This window comes from Anabrus simplex, chromosome 7, assembly GCF_040414725.1.
Source record: "Anabrus simplex isolate iqAnaSimp1 chromosome 7, ASM4041472v1, whole genome shotgun sequence".
NCBI lineage: Eukaryota > Metazoa > Arthropoda > Insecta > Orthoptera > Tettigoniidae > Anabrus > Anabrus simplex.
This window is the reverse complement of record NC_090271.1, coordinates 116269529-116291645: the sequence shown is the minus strand read 5'-3', so window position 1 is coordinate 116291645 and position 22117 is coordinate 116269529. Positions and strand designations below refer to the sequence as shown.

The 22117-nt window shown below is 39.6% G+C and overlaps 1 protein-coding gene across 1 annotated transcript in view; it reads left to right on the top strand.

Moving 5' to 3' along the window:
* The window catches only part of LOC136877731 (esterase FE4), a 79307-nt gene that overhangs the window by 8828 nt on the left and 48362 nt on the right, over window positions 1-22117 (top strand). The window contains exons 3-5 of the mRNA XM_068228724.1: window positions 3193-3346; window positions 15858-16043; window positions 17879-18078. Of these exons, the coding sequence (XP_068084825.1) occupies window positions 3193-3346; window positions 15858-16043; window positions 17879-18078 (540 nt within the window). The remainder of the gene's footprint in view (window positions 1-3192; window positions 3347-15857; window positions 16044-17878; window positions 18079-22117) is intronic.

Genomic DNA, 22117 nt, shown 5'->3' with positions numbered 1-22117 from the left:
GATACCAGTTGAGGGTTAATGACCATATCAAGTACCATCAGGAACAAGATAGGTGACAACAGACATGCTTGCCTCACTCCTGCTTCCATACTGAAACTTCCGACAGCGTACTTTGATGTTCAGCCAGGCACGTATAGGTATCCTGTTTGTTACCCTGCGATAAATACTTGGTGAGGTGCAATACTTCGATGTTTTCCGTATGCTAACGTGTCCTGTGCCTGTGCTATGGCTACTTCGTAGTGTACAATTCCTATTAAAAATGAGAGTATTTTGACTGATTCCTTATGAGTTGTGGGTAATTCCAAAGCATGTCATATCTAATTCCGCCTTAGTGGGTGAATTCATTGCCATAATACTGGAAATGTTACTACGTGAAAGTAATAAATGAATATGTTGAAGTAGTAATTTTAATGAAGCCTGTTTTCCAAACACAGAAAAGGGATAAGTACTGAAGTTTCTTGATGCTACCACGAAAGGGATCCACTGGGAAATTTACATTCTTCATCACGAAAGTACAATATGTTTGAGGACGTACACAATCCGAACATACCTTTTCGTCACTCTAGGGTAAAGCCGCACTAAAATTAGCTTTCAGTTTGTGTGACATTAGCCATACTACGAACTTAGTTCAGCAACCTCTTCGGGGTGAATTAATATGAATATACACCTGAAAATTCTCGAGTTTCGTTGACCCTCTGATCCGAAAGCCAGTACGCTGAACGTTAAGCCAACGAGTCGGACAATAATAGCCATAGTGGCGTAATACTGTTACTTTGTACAGGCGAACCGCCCATTTGAGGCACCCACTCTAATAGAGGGAGATACATTAGCATTATCAGTAGAATCAAATCATTTTCTTCTTCTCGTCCCAAAGAAACTCTAAATTTCGGAAAATACAGTAATATCATGTACTAAAACAAGTACATCCCTAAATTTGCCTAACTTTATATCACTGTGCTGGTGAATAAATCTTGCCCACTTCCATTTTAAAATACGGAGTTGGTATCAATATCTTCGTTATTAGTGAGCGTTCGATGGTCATAGTCACTCACTACAGTCTAACAGGTGTTTAATGTTCGAAGGTGAATCAGTGTGGTGTATGAAAACGTGAGTCAAAGCGATCAACCTTGAATAGAGTTAACCGCTTTAATACTGAAGTTTTGAGTAGAATAGTAGGATCGCTTATTTCCACTTGGTCAATGGACTTCTTGTCCAGTATATAGATTGACCAAAATATGGCTTCCGATTGAGATAGCTAAAATTAAAATTCAGGAAACTCGATCGCCAAAAATTGCCAGTGTTTCGCCCAGAGTGTGGCATGGGCTCATCAGTTGGATACCGCACCTTTTCCAAGACACTGACCGGCTAGCACGCCGGTAGCGACACCACTGAAAGCCATACATGTGATAAGCACAATGCAGTGCCGACGTACTAGGGGAGAATTACATCTCCACTTGCTATATTGCCCTCCCGGGCTAGCATGACCAAAATATTGCTTCCGATTGAGATAGCTAAAATTAAAATTCAGGAACTGAATGCTAAATATAAAGTTTGGTTCGAATATCTTCAGTAGTTTTCAAGTTGTAAGAAATACGCTATACACGCACCCGCTCTTGAGTTAAGTCCGGTGGGACTTGTACCGAAGAACGGTCCCTTAGTGATATCTCCCTTATTAATCCTCGTATCGAAATGATGCACACGAGAAAAATGGTTTAGAAATTAATTTCCATTAAGGCAGGTAGATTTCCATTCAGTTTGGTTGTGTATATTTTGTGAGTTTCGGTTTCGTACAAACCCCCAGTCAGTTCAGGGATTTAGAAACAATATTTGCCCTAATATCTACCCAAGGACAGGTGGATTACAAATATGAAGTTTTGTGGAACTATATCCAGTAGATTCTAGCACTCGCGTACATACGGAGTAATTAAGGAGGAAAATAAAACAGTTAAGAAAGTTGAAATTAATTGAAAGTGGATTATAACTGAGGTCAGCTGGATAACGACAAATATGTGAATCCCAAGTGAATGTATTGGAAAATCAAATGCCCCTCAATAAATTATCCTGGTGTGAGTTATGAATATAATAAAGCGGTAACAGAGGAGAAATTTAGGCGCAGTGATTCTTAGGTAAACAGATAAGAAGATGACTAATGGTGTTATTACTTAATCTATTCGAGGGCGGTTATAACCTCCAACGATATTCCGCCAATATCCCAAAGATAGGCCGATTGACGCCTCTCTTGCCTTCTACCCAAGGAACAACCAACCACGAATTGAAAAGCATGATGAGGAAAATGGCAACACGTTACTTCCCTACTGGCAAGCAGTCAGAGACGTTGCCCATGGTAACCTGTAGGTTCGCTGTCGGTCTGTCGGTCAGTCAATGCAGAGCATGATACCCGCAGAAAATTGTAAATTTCTCCATCATGTGAAGAGTAAATTATGAACATAACGAAAGTTTCTTATAATGAAGAGACGTTTCACGTACGGTCCACGGAGTTTACAGAAAATCGATAGTATAAGAGAAAATGGAGGAAAACCGTTCTGGTTTTCCTATACACTCCCCGTCTATTCAAAGATTTTAAACTGATAAGCATATCGAAACCTTCCCCGGGATGAGTATACTCTAAATATGAAGTTTGGTTGAGATCTATCCAGCCGTTTCGACGATGGTGGAACAGACAAACAGAAAAACAGACAAACACAAAAACCGACAGACAGACAAACAGACAAACAGACACGACAAGTAAAAACCACCGATTTGGTCTTGAGTTGACCTAAAACGGATAAATATCTTAAAAATTGGCAAAATAAAAGAAATTACAGACAGTGGACCCCCTACAACTTTATTTATATAGATTCAAGTTCATGGAAGTAAAGGAATGCAAAAGCGATCTCCGATCAGACACTGACGAATGGAATGGAAGGTTAAATAATTAATCCACTATTTATAGTCACAGCGGCTAGTAGGATGGAGTGGTTAGCCAAGTTTGACTTTCATACGGGGTGTCGAACCCACGACCTACCGAGTGAGCCTACCACATCTTTACCGCTTTGGCTAGGTGGACCACTAATGAGTCTAAAATTTGTCACATATTCGTCATCATGAAGATTTAGTCAAAACTTAAGATAGGGTTCTGTGATGTGGAAATCATTTCGCTCGCTTTTAAGTTACACTGTTGCATTGTTTCAGCTTCCCGGCTCAGGCTCCTTGAAACCGGTGTTGGTCTGGATCCATGGAGGTGGTTTCTCGGTGGGGTCTGGTAACTACGAAAGACAAGGTCCCCAGTTCCTCATCAATAAAGGAATAGTTTATGTTAGCATAAACTACCGCCTTGGTATATTCGGTAAGTGACAATCACTTGCTTGTAATTCCCTAAACGCCAATGATTCGTTTCTTCAGTGCACTAGATAATTTTCTCAAAGTCTGATAAGTATAATGTCGAAAAAATGGAATATCTTTAAACATCATTCCCCAGTCGTGGGAAACACTTAGTAGCAAATTGCATATCCGTACCTCCTTTACTGATTGCCCATGGTAATATCAAATGTTTTAAATAATAAATATGATCATGATGTATTTACGCCCACGGTAGAGTGAATAACTGCCTGCCAGAAGAAAGTGAGGGAACTCCACACAACTCGTGCCTCGGCCGCCTGATTAGTAATTCATTCAGAAGGGGCGGCCTACGGCTGCATACGATGCTTGTTTGAAGACATTTCATTTTCTCGACAAGTAATAGACACATATCCAAAATAATAGCTTCCCTGTCCGACTCGTTGGCTGAGTTGTCAGCGTACTGGCCCGGGTTCGATTCCCAGCTGAGTCGGGGATTTTAGCCTTCAATGGTTAATTCCAATGGCTCGGGGGCTGGGTGTTTGTGCTATCCCAAACATCCCTGCAACTCACACATAACACTATCCTCCACCACAATAACACACAGTTACCTAGTATCACCAAAATGATTTTCTGTTATTGAATCAGACCATGGTTAATATTGTCACTTAAACAGAATTTAGATCATTAGTTTCCGAGTTACAAAGTTTGACAATATCAGGTTCCATTATCTGTTGTTACTCTATAACCAGTGAGTTCAATGCCACAAGTCTTACGTCATATGTTTTGAATAAGGAATTATGCGTCTTTCTTCCTGACTAAGACAAACATTAGAAGAACACGTCTCTTATGTTTTAAAAACTGTGTCTTAACCTTCAGAAACGGCATAAATTGTGCAGAGACTACTGTATAACCATCCCAAGTGACGAATAATTCTATCATACGGGGCAGCGTAGACAAGTATAGGCGGGTTGGTAGTTCATACTCTCCTCAGTAGAATGCAGGTAAGGGACGAACTAAGAAAGGGAACTTTTATCACCTAGACCTGTGAATGTACCACCTAGGGATATTCGTTCTCAGATACGTTGAAGCATCTTGGCGTCCTGGGAATCGGAGTGGCTAGCTATCCGAACTCCCTATAAGCTGAGATCAATTAAGAAGACAACTAGTGTTTGGTGCTCCTCTTTCCAGCATTCAAGGAGATTGGTCGTTGTTTACTGTAGGTTGTGGATAGCTCATGGAAATTATAAAAACTCATGCCACATAAAGAGAAAATATCCTCAAGTGTGTTCTTGTGGCGCTGACTTCAGGGGATACGGAATGGGTATTTTGCCAAAAATTTGTCGTTTTTATATTATTGTTATTTATTAATATGTGAAATGTCCTCTTTAAAATGGTGTATGGATTATGATGATATGATAACTACAAGTGTGCTTTTTAAAATAATTTATATGATGATGCACGCTAGATTTCTGCTGTGAGTAGACATGACGGTCTATTGTAAGTCTCTTGACCAACGTTCTATTCAGTGGTTCAATGGTAGGTACTTGTATTACTTAGGGGATGGTGACTCAAAGGCTTCCAAAGTGGTTCAGGATTCTAAACCCTATGGAAATGATTTAAATATAGCCAAACTGGAATGTGTTGGTCAAGTTCAGAAACGTATGAGGACAAGATTGAGAAGACTAAAATCAAGCATGAAGGGAAAGAAACTTAGTGATGGTAGCACATTAGAGGGTAAGAACAGATTGTCTGATTCATTGATACTCTACATAATTACTATGGTCTGGCCATGAGGCAAAATACTGATAATGTGGAAGCAATGAGGAAAGCTGTCTGGGCATCATTCAACATTTATTTCAGTAATGAAAATCCTGTACATGGCTTGTGTCCTTCAGGGACAGACTGCTGGTGGAAATATAACAGGAGCAAAGTAACAGGGGAGAAATATAACCATTCTCACAGTTTGCCATCAGCCATTATGGATGAAATCAAACCAGTTTTCAGGGATCTTTCTGACAAACATCTCCTAAAAAAAATTCTGCACGGCAGGACACAAAACCAAAACGAATGTATCAATAGTGTCATCTGGAATCGCCTACCCAAATAGTGTTTGTGGGTACCAGCACACTTCATTTTGGTGTATATGGTGCTATTACAAGTTTTAACGAGGGAAACATCAAGTTCTGCAAGTTAGGGTTGAATGTTAGGTGTCGTACTGTTGATGCAATGCTGCGTAGTGACCTGGTAAGACTAAGGTCTGCTGAAAATGCCATTAAAAGTAGCTCTTCAAGCCAGAAAGGACAGGAGAGTTGCCAAGAAAAGACTACAAGAAGAATTTGAAGAAGATCCAGATAATCCAAGCTATGGACCTGGCATGCATTGGTGTGTTAACTTTGAAGCCCGTTTCCCGTAATTTTACTTTTTTAATACTTAAGGTGCATTTTCTCAGCCAGTTTTGAATATATGAACTTGAAATTTGTAGGACATACTTATAAATACCTCTTTCAACTGCCGAAACAATAGTTTTTAATTTTTCTGTATATTACAAATTTTATTAGCAAAAATATATTCTAAAAATACAAAAAATATCTAGTTTCAAAATAAAAAAATAATATCTTCCTCAAGTGGGTCGTTATAAAAATTATGATTGTTTCAGTAGAAGTCTAAGATATTCAACTATATGTTGCAAAAATTTTAAGTGTCTACCTCCAGTGGTTTCAGAGAGAAAGTACAATATAAACAGCCGATTTTATCATTGGAAGCATAGGGCATTCCGTACCCCCTTCACCGTGGCCCACATGCTCACACAGTGCGCCGATATCTCTGAACTTAGACGGAACATCGGCCTGCAGGAGACACTCGAACTCATGTTAGCTGACGACGCGACTACTGTTGGCTTCGTCATTCGCTTTATGTGTGGGGGTGGAGTAATCCAGTGTATATAATTATCAAGAGTTCTGTTACTCAGGGAACTTACGTTCCCTTTTTTGCTGCGTTTGATATAATTTTTATTTTATTTTTAAACCATTTTCAAATTGCTACATTGAATCATTTATTTGATTATTTATTTTAAATGAATTTGTTTAGAGAGGATGATTATTACCTAGTTGTACTTCCTATTGCAACAATAATCACCACTACAACCACCATCTAGGACCAAACCCTCTCAAGGAGGAACAAGTAATGTTTAGCTGAAATAACAAGCAAATTTTGAGATAACGGAAGAGATAAAATTTAGAAGAAAACTCTTTTTCAGTCTGAAAGGCAAATTATTGTTACGGTAAGTGCAACGAATCTCACAGAATAATTGCACTGGAATTCAGGACGAGTGATTCTTCCGTGACGAATACAAGTATGGAATTTAAAGTAGGTCGTGAAGTGTGTGATAAACTACTCACAGGCCGGCCCAGACCAACATATCTGTGAAGACAGACGAGCCACCAAAAGTCTGAAGGGAATCGCAATTATTCACTTCCTATCGTTTCGAGAGAATTTGAAGACAGGGAAAAGGAGGTAAACAATGAGTACTTGTCACAGATTAAGAAACTGCGGACTGTATTCCTAGGTATGGCTCCGGAAGCATTTACTGACAAAACTTTATAGGAAGGAAAAGCGGGAGAATAAGGTGGAATTACACATACTTTCCATGTTAGGAATTACAAAAATAGTAGTAGAGTAGTATAGTAGAGTGTGTCCGACTCGTTGCTTGAATGTTCAGCGTACTGCTCTTCGGTCAGACGGTCCCGGGTTCGACTTCTGGCCGGGTTGGGGATTTTAATCGCTTCTGATCAATTCTTCTGGCTCGGGGACTGGGTTTTTGTGTATATTACAACACTCTCCGTTTCATATTCGGACAACACACAGAAATGCGCAATAGAGATTACATCCCTCCATATAGGGTCTGTGTCAGGGAGGGCATCCGGCCGTAAAACAGGGCCAAACCCTCATATGTGTGGCACATTTCGCACCCGGGACCCAACAGGTTTGGGAAAACAGTAAAAAAAAGAAGAAAATAAGTTGATGAACTGGAGTGCTTGGCTCCTTGCTGAATGGTCAGCGTACTACTCGGCCCATGGTTCGATTTAAGATCAGTCGGAGGGTTATCTCTGTAAGGTTAATCACTGTGTGCTTTTAATTGTCATAATAATTTCTTTTTCATCTATTTTCATCTATACACAACTCACCACACTCCCAACCACCAGAGAAACACTCAAAAGAATACATCAGTCCATGTAATTTTAGCGTCAGGAAGCGCATCGGGTCGTAAAAATGACCTAAACCCATATCGAGAGCCAAGGAGAAGTAGCAGAAGAAGAAGAAGAAAAAGAAGAAGAAGGGAAATAAGTTGGTGTAGTGGTTGCTTCAGGTACAAAGGCTACTCTCCGGTAGAAAGACTGGCCTACCTGGTCCGCTGTAGGAGCTTTCATGTGATGCCCAAGATGGTTACACGCAACTACGCTAAGTTGGGAAGTTGCCCTATATTACAGGGCTTGCAGACAAACCCACAACACAATAAATTGGCTGAAACACTGCGTGAGAGCTCTGTGCATTGCTCGTGGCCATGGCTCAAACTGGCGTACTCAAAATCATGGCATTAGAGTGGGGAGTTATACGTATGAAGAATTTGTGGATGTATTGTTTATAACTAGAAAGTGTCATCACAATGAGGAACCAGTGGTAACCAGACAAAAGACATCTATATTATAGTATGTTCCGGAAGTTGAGAAGAGACTGCGCCATATTGAGAAAATAATCTGTTCCCGGAAAACCTCTTACAAGTACTAGAGTTATGGCACGAACTTGAAATACATCATCTTAAAGAACATTGAATTATTATTGAACATAACATGCACTTGTATCCATTGAAACGGCATACAATTCAACGCCTATAACTTGATGACCATGCCCGTCACAAGATTTTCAGTGAGTTGGCCGAGGAAGTATTGAGAAGCGCACACCTGAGTATGTATCTGAAGCTGCCGGAACAATGAAGCAGAATGTGTATCATTTTTAATGAAAAATATTATAATTTAATAGATCAAAAATTTTCTCTTCTGTCTCATTCTGAAAATATTTACTGCAATTACATGCAATGTTAAGAAAACGAGTTATTTTTCCTGTGGTTGAGGATAAAGGAAATACATTTTCAGGAGTCTGCACTAAAGCAATATGATATACTTGTCAATAAACTCACAAATGTTTGCCGTTACAAAATAATAACTAATGTAAGTGTGGTCTTACACTTTTGTCAAGGACTGTAGTAGTACAGTTCGATTTTAAGGAAACGAAAGTTAGAACCGTTAACTCAATACGTATTGATGCACAGGAGAAGTACGGCAACTTCATGTATGAGTCCCTTAGTAACAAAACTGAAAGTAAAAGCAGATTTTCTAAATCTTTGACAGTTCACGAATTATTTGAGGTAGACATTTCAACTGATACATCCCATATAACAAATGCCCTATTGTTAACCATGATATGTACTGTACCATTACGTTACATTAGCGGCCGTAATTGTCATGGAAACAGTGGACAAATATGGCGTACAATAGCTTCAGGCAATATGCAAATGCACAGAGTAGAGATATAGTAAATCGATATCGACCAGTCGCAAAGAAAAGAGTCTCAAGATTAAATAATGATGGACCATAAAAAAATTTGAATGGAACCGATTCTTGACTACCTTGAAAAAAGTTACGAGTTGAAGAGGATCAGCACAACCTACTGAAGGAGAAGAAAAAGATTAGCGCAACGTTAAATATTAAAGTAATAATATACAGACATCGTTGAAGACTTTATCTGCAAAATATCGGCAGGAAAAACGAAGATTTGAAGGAGAATATTTATTATTGCAACAGCCAAATTCAGAAGCAAAAAGAGACTACAGCCGAGTCGAACATTGCCGAAATAAATATTATAGCGGCAAATTTATGCTAAGGAAGGCATAATTTATTGTTTCCAAGTGGGAAACAATATCTGTTTAGGCTAAAGAATTAACAAAAAGTAGGCCGAGTTAAAGAAATTATCAAATTAAGAAAGCTATTTACGACCAATACGAGAATCACAAGGCAATTAATACGTATTGAATAACCTACTGATCACCAGTGAAATATGCATTCTACCATGTATTTGTTGTTTTATCATTTCATGAGAACTGGTGACAAGATGGAGTCAGCTTAAACAGATGGAATTGATCGCTCAAGATGAAAATAGCTCAAGCCAAGATTCCCAGCCGGAGCCGCAGATGACGTAATCTTTGGACTGCAAGGGCTGCTTGTTCCAAGATGTCCTAGACCAGGAGAAATCCAGCAGCAAAATCCCGTTACGAGATAAGTATTATGAGTTGCATCGTATTGAATTTGAAATTAGTTGATGAAAAATATTTCGTATGTGTGCAGGAGTGCTAGAAGTAAGAGATTTAGTGCCAATGAACGGATATCAGAGTATAAATGCCAATTATTAACCGATGATATGTGCCAATTTCTGCAGTATAACTATGGTGCTTATGAGATAATTTTAGGTTAATGGAAACAAGGTCAGATTGAACACATGTGCATGTGTAGTGTTAATCTATACGAGCAGACCGTGAAACGTTAAGCCAGTTGTGGTTGTAGAAAATGCATGCGAGATACGAGACGTAACCTAATATTTGAGGTCAATATGAGTTGCAGTCATGGCCAGTACGATAATTGTATTGTAAGGAAATGTTGAAATATTACGGAGTTGCAGTGTGTGAAAAAATCAGACATCGTTGAAGATTGAATTGCGAATTCCTGTGTTACATATAATATTTATATTAGGATTAGCACTGCAAGTGAAGGATTCAGGCCATGTTAAGTTGAGTGTATGACTTGAGCCAAACATAATATGTTTCGTAGTGACTTTCAAGCTGAAGGTATTCAGGCTATTAAGTATTTCTACCGTAACACAGAGGTTATTTAAATGGAGTTAAATGAATATGTTTTTAAATATGGAGATATATATAAAGGAAATGGAATATTAATGTGGCAAGATGTAGTTAGAATGAGGATATATGTTTTCTGTTCGTTGCATGAGTAAGGGATAGCTGATTGAATTGCGAATTCCTGTGTTACATATAATATTTATATTAGGATTAGCACTGCAAGTGAAGGATTCAGGCCATGTTAAGTTGAGTGTATGACTTGAGCCAAACATAATATGTTTCGTAGTGACTTTCAAGCTGAAGGTATTGATAGGTTACTTGTTTGTTATACGTTACGTAATATAAATATACAAGAATAAAATGGAGTCTCGCATATATATATATATTTGAAGTTCAGCGCGTCAACGCTAATATGAAGAACGGTTTTCTTTGACAAAATCTTGACACAGCGAAGAGATATTTGAGAATAAGTAAATACATTGGCATATGATTAGGAATTCGTGGCACGATTTTCGCAGGTTAGACTGATTTACTATTATATCTATGGCACTCTGTGGTAAGGATATTTGGTTTATTATGTACATATGATGGTGTACAGTTTTAATTTACTCAATTTTGGCTATGCTAGGAATGTTAATAACTGCATTGGTGTTTTTGAACCCAGATTTAAACAACGTAATGCTTATCTCGTGACGTGATGAGTCAGAAGTGAGAATCCAAACAAGTATCCAAATAAATTCAGACAAATAGACCGAAAAGAAAGATGAAAACCTAAATGATGCCCCAAAGACAATCCCAAACAGTAATAACAGGAAAATATTCCACTCCCCCTGGATGAATAAAGTTTTGTTCCCTACCTTTCCCCATGAATCAACTTATATACTGAAAATATGATATATTATTGAAGGTTAACGTAAATTTAAACAAATATAATGGTAATTTAAAGATTTACAACTATATTTATCTCAGAAGTCAAGAATTTAAGAATGATCTTTGTAATTTCGTACGATTTCCTTTTCTTTATTGCCGATAGATGCATTGATATTCCACTTTATAATATATTAGCATGCTAATAAACTATATATAGTATTAATATTGCGTTTCTATTCCTAAAGTAACTTATAGTACGTAGTAATAAGATAATATATGGATCAATTGAATTTGTTTATGCCGAATACTAAGCGTGATCAGGCAATTTCCTAAATGTATGGAGACTGAATGACTCGTTGGGCATATAGCTACTCTTCAACGGAATCTACGACTTATCTAGAGTATATGGGAATACAATGAAAGTAATTTACCCTGAGAAACGAATATGCACCATATTGTTATTGCTCGTGTTCATACATGATATCCCAGTTTTCATGTAAATTATCCGTAAATGATATAATGCAGTGTCTAGGTATGATTCTCGACCCCATGTTGTGAATTTCGTAGCCGGAGCAATGTTTAAAGAGGTGTATATTTAATTAATGCTCCAACGCGGCGTAATAGAGGAAGTCACCGCGGGAACATTAATAAACCAAACGGTGCATTAAATTGGTCCCCCAACGTGGCGCAACAACATAAGACAGAGATACTGGAAAAGGTCGCAAATTAAATGGTGCAGTACGAAGTAAAATAACGTTTGAAAGTGGCCTTTAAAACGGATGGGAATTACGGAATTATCACAATTAATTGATTCAAGGGCAAGGTTCGCTCATTTACTACTGGGTCACTATCCACGCAGTAGTAAATAAAGTAGACATTTATGTTATCACCATCAAAATGTTAGAATACTCATGGTCATTTACTATTCGTAAATATTTCAGGTTAATCATAGTGAGGGGGTTCACATGGTTGGAGGCATATTATGCTATTCAAGAAACATGTAATATGTAATATGTAATATTAAACCTCCAAATTCGGTGATCATGGATTCAAATTCGGCTGAGGTATTCGGAATGTTGATGCGCATGCAAAAGTCTATTGTGCACTTCGTGTTGTGCCAACACATTTTGTGTTTATCTGACAAAATTATTTAAATTGCAGCCACAGATCGCCCAACAGAGGTCTGGCTTACTCTACCGTAATTTGAATGTCGAACTGACGTGTAGACAACCTAAGGGCTGTTAAATTAATCTTTATGCATTTGGTGTGACGTAAGTCCTTTCGCATACAGCAGGGATATTCAGCCTTGGGAGGCCACAACCCGCTCTACAGCAGCGTTAGGGCAGTTGCCGCATCAATCATTCGCTCACAATCATCTATTCAGTTTGTATGTTATTGTTGGTTACCTCGCACACTTGCGCTGGTATTTGTTTACATGGGAAGTTTAAATAAGCATTTCAGACACTTAATTCTCATTATTTTACCATGGGCAAAAATGTTTTGCAAACTCGCAGGAAGATTTGTGTTGTTTACGGTGAAGGTGCGGTTACCGATCGAACATGCCAGAAATGGTTTTCTAGGTTTCGATTTGGATTTCGCTCCTTAAAGGACAAACCTCATACCGGAAGACCCATTGTTACAGACGAAAAAAGACTCAAGGAGTTGGTTGAAAGAGATTGCTAAAGTGGTAAATATATCTTCCCTTATGTGAGAAAATAGCTCAAGAGTCTTGGTTACAACCGTCGTTGCGATTTTCGGGTGCCACATGAATTCCGTGAAGGGAATTTGGTACAGCGCTTATCCATTTTTGAGTCCCTACTTAAGTTTAATGAACCATTTCTGAAAAATCTGGTGGTGGGTAATGGGAAGTGGATCATATATGTCAATATTGTAACGAAAAGCTCATGGTGAAAAAATGGTGGTGGTCGTCCACTCGAATTTGCTAAGTCAAATCTCAATTCCAATAAAGAACTCAGCATTTTACGGGGTTGGAAAGGCATTCTGTACTACAAATAATTTCGTAATTGGCAGATCATAAATTCAGTGTGATATTGTTTTCAGCTGGACCATATAAAAGAAACCATTGAAGAGAATTAGCTAGAATTAACAAACAGTGAAATGGTGTTCCATCATGACAACGCTACATCACACGTGTCTGTTGTGACTCGTCAGAGGGTGCGGTTTTTTGGCTGGGGAAATGTTATTTCACCCGCCCTACAGCCCTGATATAGCTCCATCAGGTTATTACCTATTTCTGTCTATGTAGAATGTTCTGCATGGAAAACGTTTTGTTTCGCTGTAGGACTGGAGAAGGACCTTCGAACATTTCATTCAGAAAAACCTTCAAATTTTTTGGGAAAGTGGTATTTGCATACTGCCCGGTAAATGGCAAACGGTCACTGATAATAATGGAGAGTATTGCACAAAATAAAATCTGTGCGATGAATTAATTCAGATTTATGGAAAAGGAAATAATTTTGATTAAACACCGATGTAGATGTTAATAAATGCATTCGTTTTCCCTTTACCTGGTTACCTGAGAGTCGGTGGAAATTAAGTTTACTTTAGATTATCAATGTTTCCATTGCACATTTGGCGCTGCTCTACTAACCTGCTTCTTTCTATCTTATTACCACAGAGATGTCTGGCTCCATGGTTAGCGTGCTGGCCTTTGGTCGCCGCGGTCCTGTGTTCGATTCCCGGCAGGGTCGGGAATTTTAACCATCATTGGTTAATTTCGCTGGCACGGGGGCTGGGTGTATGTGCCGTTTTTATCATCATTTCATCCTCATCACGACGCACATGTCGCCTACGGGAGTCAAATCAAAAGGCCTGCACCTGGCGAGCCAAACATGTCCTCGGACATTCCCGGCACTAAACGCCATACGCCATTTCATACCATAGAGTAAATAAAAACATAAACATAGGTGTCTTAGCACTGGAATGACTAGGTGTTAAGTTGGCAACTTGACCGTCCACGCCGTTAAGCGGGCGTGCATAACATCCAGGCGTACTAATGGTGATAAGAACAGACATTTTTGCCCACCAGATAGTTAGGTGATCTAAATTTACGTAAATGGTTACGTGGAGTGTTGACACCACCCTAACATTCATTACACAATTAACATACTTTTAATTCATTTTGGGGTATCTTTTATTGTCATTTATATTATATTTGAGTAAACAAAGCAAATATGAAAGTTTTTGTCTCTTTCTGCGGCAGGATTCTGTTTTAAATATTTTAGGTTATTATTTGGTAAAAACATACAATAGTTGATTGTAACTAATCTGAGTGTTGCAAATCACTATATGTTAACTCTTGTTAGGCAAATAGAAAATATGAGAAGGAAACCTGAAAATGATCAAAGTTACTTCGCTAATTTCTGAATTAAAACAAGTATCACTCATTATCATAAGGATTTTCACGGTACTCTTATATAAGCTGTTGCCATTCTTCTTAAAGTGATCTTCGATGTACAGTTACAATATTTCTCTGAGGAAAGTTCGTTGCAGCAGATGCTCTGCTGGATATACAGTGTGTATGATTCAAGCACATAAAACGGTCGACATTTTTATCAGAAGTGCTCGGTATTCTTGTCTGATTTCCTCGAAGACGCAGAACATCATCTTTTTTCCGATAATCACTCGCGGGTGCATCTGTGTCTCAGTGATATTTGACAGTTTCGTTGCCTTCATTCGGTTGAATTTGTAATTGATGATGATGACGCTGTTTTAGCAACTTCAAGTTTCACAAGCTCTTCTCCTAACTGACGATGGAAATGAGGCATTTGAATAATTGCATTTAGGTTATTAGAAAAAGTAATGCTTGTTAAAAGCCAAATTAATCATTCGGAAAAATTCAGCCATGGGCCATCTCTTCGTTTGCCACAGTATAAGTAGCTGATATTTCGTCCACTGTATCCATTGCTCCTTTTGTAAAGTTTTACAAGGTTGGTATTATGGGTTCCTTCTCGCTACCAAAAGAAGGATACATATCCATAACTATACGAGACATCACTGCATTCTTGCCTTTTATTGTTACGCAGATTAAATGGGTCATTTTGTCATAATGTATAAATTTTTTCTGTTCCTTTCTATCGGTTAGCCTCTTAGCCAACTAAAATAGTTTTTTCCTGATAGTACCAACAAGCGACAGTTGTTTTTTTTCTTCAACAATTCTTCTGCAAGGGTCACAACCGTAAACTAATTATTGGCAGTAATATTTTCTGCCTGTGCCGTTTATATGGTCTATACTCTGAGAACAACATATTTTGGTGAATTAAATACGTTGAAAGTTCCCTTACACCGTTCTCCATAGTAGATCTCCACGGCCGTAATATACGAGGTTCTTCCATCACCTTGATGCTATATTCGGCATGATTGCTCGGTAAATATTGTTTGAATGGACACATTCATCTAAAGGGAACAAGCTGCTCGTCAGTGCATGCATATTCTCCGATAGTGTATAAGTATTTACTGTTCTCGGTGAACACAGAACAGTTCTCTAATAGGAGCCAATATGTCCAGCTCTCTACGCTGCGCACGATCATTTAGTGTATGTCATCAAACCTTAGACACCACAATAGAAAGGGAAAGCTTAAATAGACATGATATTGTGAAATATTACTATTCCCAGACCATCTTCGAAAATAAGACCTTCAAATTTAATTTTCCGCTCGATAAGGCCATTCAATTAATTTTAATCCCAAGTGTCATGATGTAGTGTACCATAAATTTCTTTCAGGTTTCCTGAGCACTGAAGACGAGGTAGCACCGGGCAACGCTGGAATGAAGGACCAAGTCCTTGCTTTACGTTGGGTGCAGCAGAACATCGCCGCATTTGGTGGGGACCCAAACCAAGTGACAATTTTCGGGCAGAGTGCTGGTGGTACCTCAATACACTACCACATGCTCTCACCCATGTCTAAAGGTAAGATGTAACCACAGAAGTGTTACTGTATGGTCCAGTGGACCTGGAACTTTGAAGCTTACATTTCCTGAGCTAATCTTTTCTCTTTACACTAATTTCCAAACATATGCTAAGTTAAAATTACATGTAAAATATTTTCACTTAGCACTACACCTAATACAAGTTATCAGGTATAGATGGATACCGAACGAGTTGGCCGTGCGCTTATGGGTTCCAACCACACTGTCGGCAGCCCTGAAGATGGTTTTTCGTGGTTTCCTAATTTAACAACAGGCAAATTCTGTGACTGTACCTGAATTAAGGCCACGGCTGCTTCCTTCACTCTCCTAGACCTTTCCTATCCCATCGTCACCATAGGACCCATTTGTGTCGGTGCGACTTTAAACAACTTGTAAAAAAATTCAAGGATAGATAGATAGATAGATAGATAGATAGATAGATAGATGGTTTATTTTACCTGTCTACGTTATGGATACTTGTTTTCATTGGCTGTCTACTAGTAGTCCAAGTACAAATCTAATATAAATTCAATTTAACGCCTACGCTGCTGTACAATTTAACTTAAAACAGTAAATTCTATACAGCGTACTACATGAAGTACAAAATGGATGTTCATGTTGCTTTCTAAATACACTAAATAATAATAATAATAATAATAATAATAATAATAATAATAATAATAATAATAATAATAATAATAATAATAATAATAATAATAATTTCGTGTGGCTATTTCTAGCCGAGTGTAGCCCTTGTAAGGCAGACCCTCCGATGAGGGTGGGCGGCATCTGCCATGTGTAGGTAACTGCGTGTTATTGTGGTGGAGGATAGTGTTTTGTGTGGTGTGTGATTTGCAGGGATGTTGGATACAGTACAAACATCCAGCCCCTGGACCATTGGAATTAGCCAATGAAGGTTAAAATCCCCGACCCGGCCGGGAATCGAAGCGGCACCCTCTAAACCGAAGGCCGGTACGCTGACCACTCAGCCAATGAGTCGGACTTAACTCGTGTCCTCATCCCGAGGTGATGCAGCTCTTTTCAGGCACACGCCCAATGGAGGTGAGCTGCATGTACCATATCAACCACATACCAGCTCTCCTGCCATTCTTAAATTTCTGGCAATACCACCCCCAAGGACGGCAGCTAATAACAGTAACCGTTACGCTACGGAGGCGGACAACAACAATAGTAATAATAATAATAATAATAATAATAATAATAATAATAATAATAATAATAATAATAATAATAATAATAATAACGTCGTATGTAACAAGTAACAGCTTCAGCTACCTTGGTGGCATTCCCCATATGCAAACTAATAAACGGGAAGCCAATGCCAGCAGCCAAGAGCAGATGGCTACTGTCCACCGTAGAAAACTACTTGTACAAGTAAAAGGCTATCTCAAGACAAGCTAAGGTCAGACATAACAGCACATTAATTAAAACGGAGTGTGTTCATGCAAGGCAGTATTTCCGAGCGACTGTACAAGCTGGACTAGGAGAAACCGAATTATTTGAGAGAGAAGATCCTCCGCAAGATAAAAGGAGTGAAGATGGTGGTAGGAAAATGTAGATAAAAGGAAGTGATGAACTGTATCAGGAAAACGAGTGACTGATAGACTCAATAAGAAAACCAATAGTGAAGTTTTGTGGGTATGTGTTCTGACTGGATGGCAAGCGGCCAACGAAACAGAGTTCTCATGCACATAGCATTTATAGAATTGCGTGAGCATTTCTTAGTTCTAAGCAGTTCTGACTCTGATAATAATGCTCTGAAGAGAAATATCTTGATTTATTACTATAAGTTGTTAACTACCGTATGTTTTACAGGACTATTTCGCGGCGCCATTGGTCAAAGTGGCTCAGCATCATGTGCTTTAGCCGTAGCAGATAAACCCAGAAATAATGCTTTCCTCGTCGGAAAAGCTTTAGGATTCACTGGAGAGTCCAGTCAGGACCTGGTGGACTTCCTGCGCAACGTCAGCTCCGACCAACTGCTCATGACATCAGCTGTCGCAATAAATGAAGAAGTAAGTTTTCTGTCACCACTACTATCATTCCTCTACATTATTCCCTACCTTTATGCCATTTATATTGCTCTAAATAACGGGGTCATTTGATAAGTCATGGTAATCATGTTGTATCTTCCCAACATGAGGGAACAGAGTGAGTGCAGTAATGACGTTTGAAAACATCTACCCGGCGCTTAAAAGACGGACTACCAAGCTCGATAGCTGCAGTCGCTTAAGTGCGGCCAGTATCCAGTATTCGGGAGATAGTAGGTTCGAACCCCACTATCGGCAGCCCTGAAGATGGTTGTCCGTGGTTTCCCATTTTCATATCAGGCAAATGCTGGGGCTGTACCTTAATTAAGGCCACGGCCACTTCCTTCCCACTCCCAGCCCTTCCCTTCCCATCGTCGCCATAAGACCTATCTGTGTCGGTGCGACGTAAAGCAACTAGCAAAAAAGACGGACTGCAGACTGGACTACGTGGACAGCTGCTAAAAACCAAACTTTGGACTGAGCACCACAGGAAGGGATGTAGATTACTATGAATACCATGCGTCGAACACCGTAATAACGAGTTGATATTGAGGCAACTGGACATCAAAACGAGACATTGGCCTTTACCAGCAAGCGGTTCCTCAAGAATATAGGAAGCATTATTAGGAAACCATAGGCAGTGGAGAAATTCCTAATCGATGGGAAGATTGACGTCTGAAGACGACGAAGGTATCCCGCACGATCGCTGTGCATAGTTGGGCCAAATAGGCGTATTATTGGCAAACAAATATTTTTGAATAAGTGACAATATGTTATTCAAACGATAGCTACAACCCTGGAACAAACGATTTTTTTAGTGAAAGGGTCGTTGTAAATGCAGCTGCCGTCACGACATTTATCAGAACCTGAGACTAGGTGGGTCAGTTAAGGGAAAATTCGGTACCTGGGCAGTCGTAATGATTTATAATATCTGCGCGTGGAAGAACAATTTATGGCTAAAAATTATGCGTTTACCATGAAGAAGGAACATTTTCAGGCGATTACTCATAGGTTTCATGAATTAAGCAGTGGTTTTATAGCACGTTAATGCAGTGTATTTAAAACATGCTAAATGGTCAATTTCTCAAGGTTTTAATATATCTCACTACAAGCATGACCCAATTCGCGGTACTTAAATTTATTTCACATACACTGGATGCAAAATATCCAAACACAAGGAAGGGATTGTGCTAGTTTAATTAACGTTAGTAGGCGTGTTTATACACCTGAAAGGTGACGTTTATTAAAATTTCACGCAAATCACATTAGCATGACGCTAGTAGCGGCCCCATGACTTTACAAATCAGGTTTGCTTTAATTACTGGGTGTTGTGGCGAGAGCGTTAGCTACCTGTGAGATTGGACGGAGTGACTATGAGTGGGTCAATAATGCCTACCCGACGACGAAGGGGTGAGTATCAACAGCTCACTGCGGTTGAACGAGGCCATACACTAGGGCTACGTGAAGGTGGATTTTCCTTCTGCGCTATTGCAGAACGACTTGTCAGGGATATCTGCACTGTGCATGCGTGCTGACAGCAGTGGTCACGGGAAAGTACGCTCGCAAGAATAACGGTCTCCGGACGTCCCCATGGCACCACCGAGAGCCTTATTCGGCGTATGGCTGTGACGCAGCGGAGTGTGTCTGCGGCAGCAATTCGAGCGGCAGTTGGTACCACAGTGATGCAACGAACTGTTCGAAACTGGTTAATTGAAGGACAGTTCCGGGTCAGACGCCCTGCGGCATGCATTCCACTTACCTCAAAACACCACCGTCTGCGACTTCAGTAATGCCAAGCGAGCGAGCGAGCGAGCGAGGATGGAGTGGAGGTCCGTTGTGTTTTGTGAAGAATGCCGGTTCTGCCTTTGTGCCATTGATGGCCGTGTATTGGACAGAAGGAAGCCAGGTGAACGTCTGCATTTCACCTGCCTGGGGCGACGACACAGTGGACCTACACCGGGAGTTCTGGTCTGGGGAGCAATTTCCTATGACAGCAGGAGCAATCTCGTGGTTATCCCATGCACCCTGACTGCAGATGTGTACGTCCATCTGGATATTCGACTGTTGTGCTGCCATATATGAACAGCATGCCCGGGGGTGTTTCCCAACAGGAATATTGCACACCCCTTACCGCTGTTGTAACCCAATATTCACTACAGAGTGTCGACATGTTGCCTTAGCCTGCTTGATCCCCCGATCTGTCTCCAATCGAACTCGTATGGGACATCATTGAACGACAACTCCAGTGTCATCCGCAACTCGCATTAACCATCCCTGTATTGACTGTATTGACCGACCAAGTGCAACAGGCACGAAACTCCATCCCACAAGCTGACATCCGGCACCTGTACGACACGATGCATGCACGTTTGCATGCGTGCATTCAACAATCAGGCGATTACACTGATTTTTAATGGACCAGCAAGGCACATTTGCGATGGCTTTGCTCACGGGGTATTGACCTGTAATCTTGTACTTTTAATAAATTAAATATGTTACCACGACAAAGATATTGCCAAAATTTCCGTATTCTGCATTCCTTATTTGAAAGTGTTTGGATATTTTTTCCGCCAGTGTATAACACTTATCAAAAATTACCTGCTCATGTGTGCACCAATTTGAAATAGCAGCGGTTTAATAGTTGACAGCCAGAAAAATATCGGATTGCCAAGACTCTTGACCGAAAGACCCAGGGAACAATCCAGAAATAATCCAGCATGCTTCAGTCCCAATTGTTCAACTAATCGAGGCCATATGACATTTCATTTTAGCCATACGACATTTCAACTAATCGAGGATGCCTAAGAGGCCAGAAACAAGGAATTTTAGAAGTGAAAGTAAGGTTTATCCCTGAAGATGTCCCGGACAAAAATGAATGAATATGTATTTGACGTGCTGCTGATATACTCGGATGTTGTTGTTGTTTGAGTCATCAGTCCATAGACTGGTTTGATGCAGCCCTCCATGCCACCCTATCCTGTGCTAACCTTTTCATTTCTACGTAACTATTGCATCCTACATCTGCTCTAATCTGTTTGTCATATTCATACCTTGGTCTACCCCTACCGTTCTTGCCACCTACACTTCCTTCAAAAACCAACTGAACAAGTCCTGGGTGTCTTAAGATGTGTCCTATCATTCTATCTCTTCTTCTCGTCAAATTTAGCCAAATCGATCTCCTCTCACCAATTCGATTCAGTATCTCTTCATTCGTGATTCGATCTATCCATCTCACCTTCAGCATTCTTCTATAACACCACATTTCAAAAGCTTCTATTCTCTTTCTTTCTGAGCTAGTTATCGTCCATGTTTCACTTCCATGCAATGCCACGCTCCACACAAAAGTCTTCAAAAACATCTTTCTAATTCCGATATCAATGTTTGAAGTGAGCAAATTTCTTTTCTTAAGAAAGCTCTTCCTTGCTTGTGCTAGTCTGCATTTTATGTCCTCCTTACTTCTGCCATCGTTGGTTATTTTACTACCCAAGTAAAAATATTCATCTACTTCCTTTAAGACTTCGTTTCCTAATCTAATATTTCCTATATCACCTGCCTTCGTTCGACCGCACTCCATTACTTTTGTTTTGGACTTATTTATTTTCATCTTGTACTCCTTACCTAAGACTTCATCCATACCATTCAGCAACTTCTCGAGATCTTCTGCAGTCTCAGATAAAATAACAATATCATCGGCAAATCTCAAGGTTTTGATTTCCTCTCCTTGGACTGTGATTCCATTTCCAAATTTCTCTTTGATTTCCTTTACTGCCTGTTCTATGTAAACATTGAAAAGGAGAGGGGACAAACTGCAGCCTTGCCTCACTCCTTTCTGGATTGCTGCTTCCTTTTCAAAGCCCTCGATTCTTATCACTGCAGACTGATTTTTATACAGGTTGTAGATAATTCTTCGTTCTCGGTATCTGATCCCTATCATCTTCAGAATCATAAATAGCCTGGTCCAATCAACATTATCGAATGCCTTTTCTAGATCTACGAATGCCATGTACGTGGGCTTGTCCTTCTT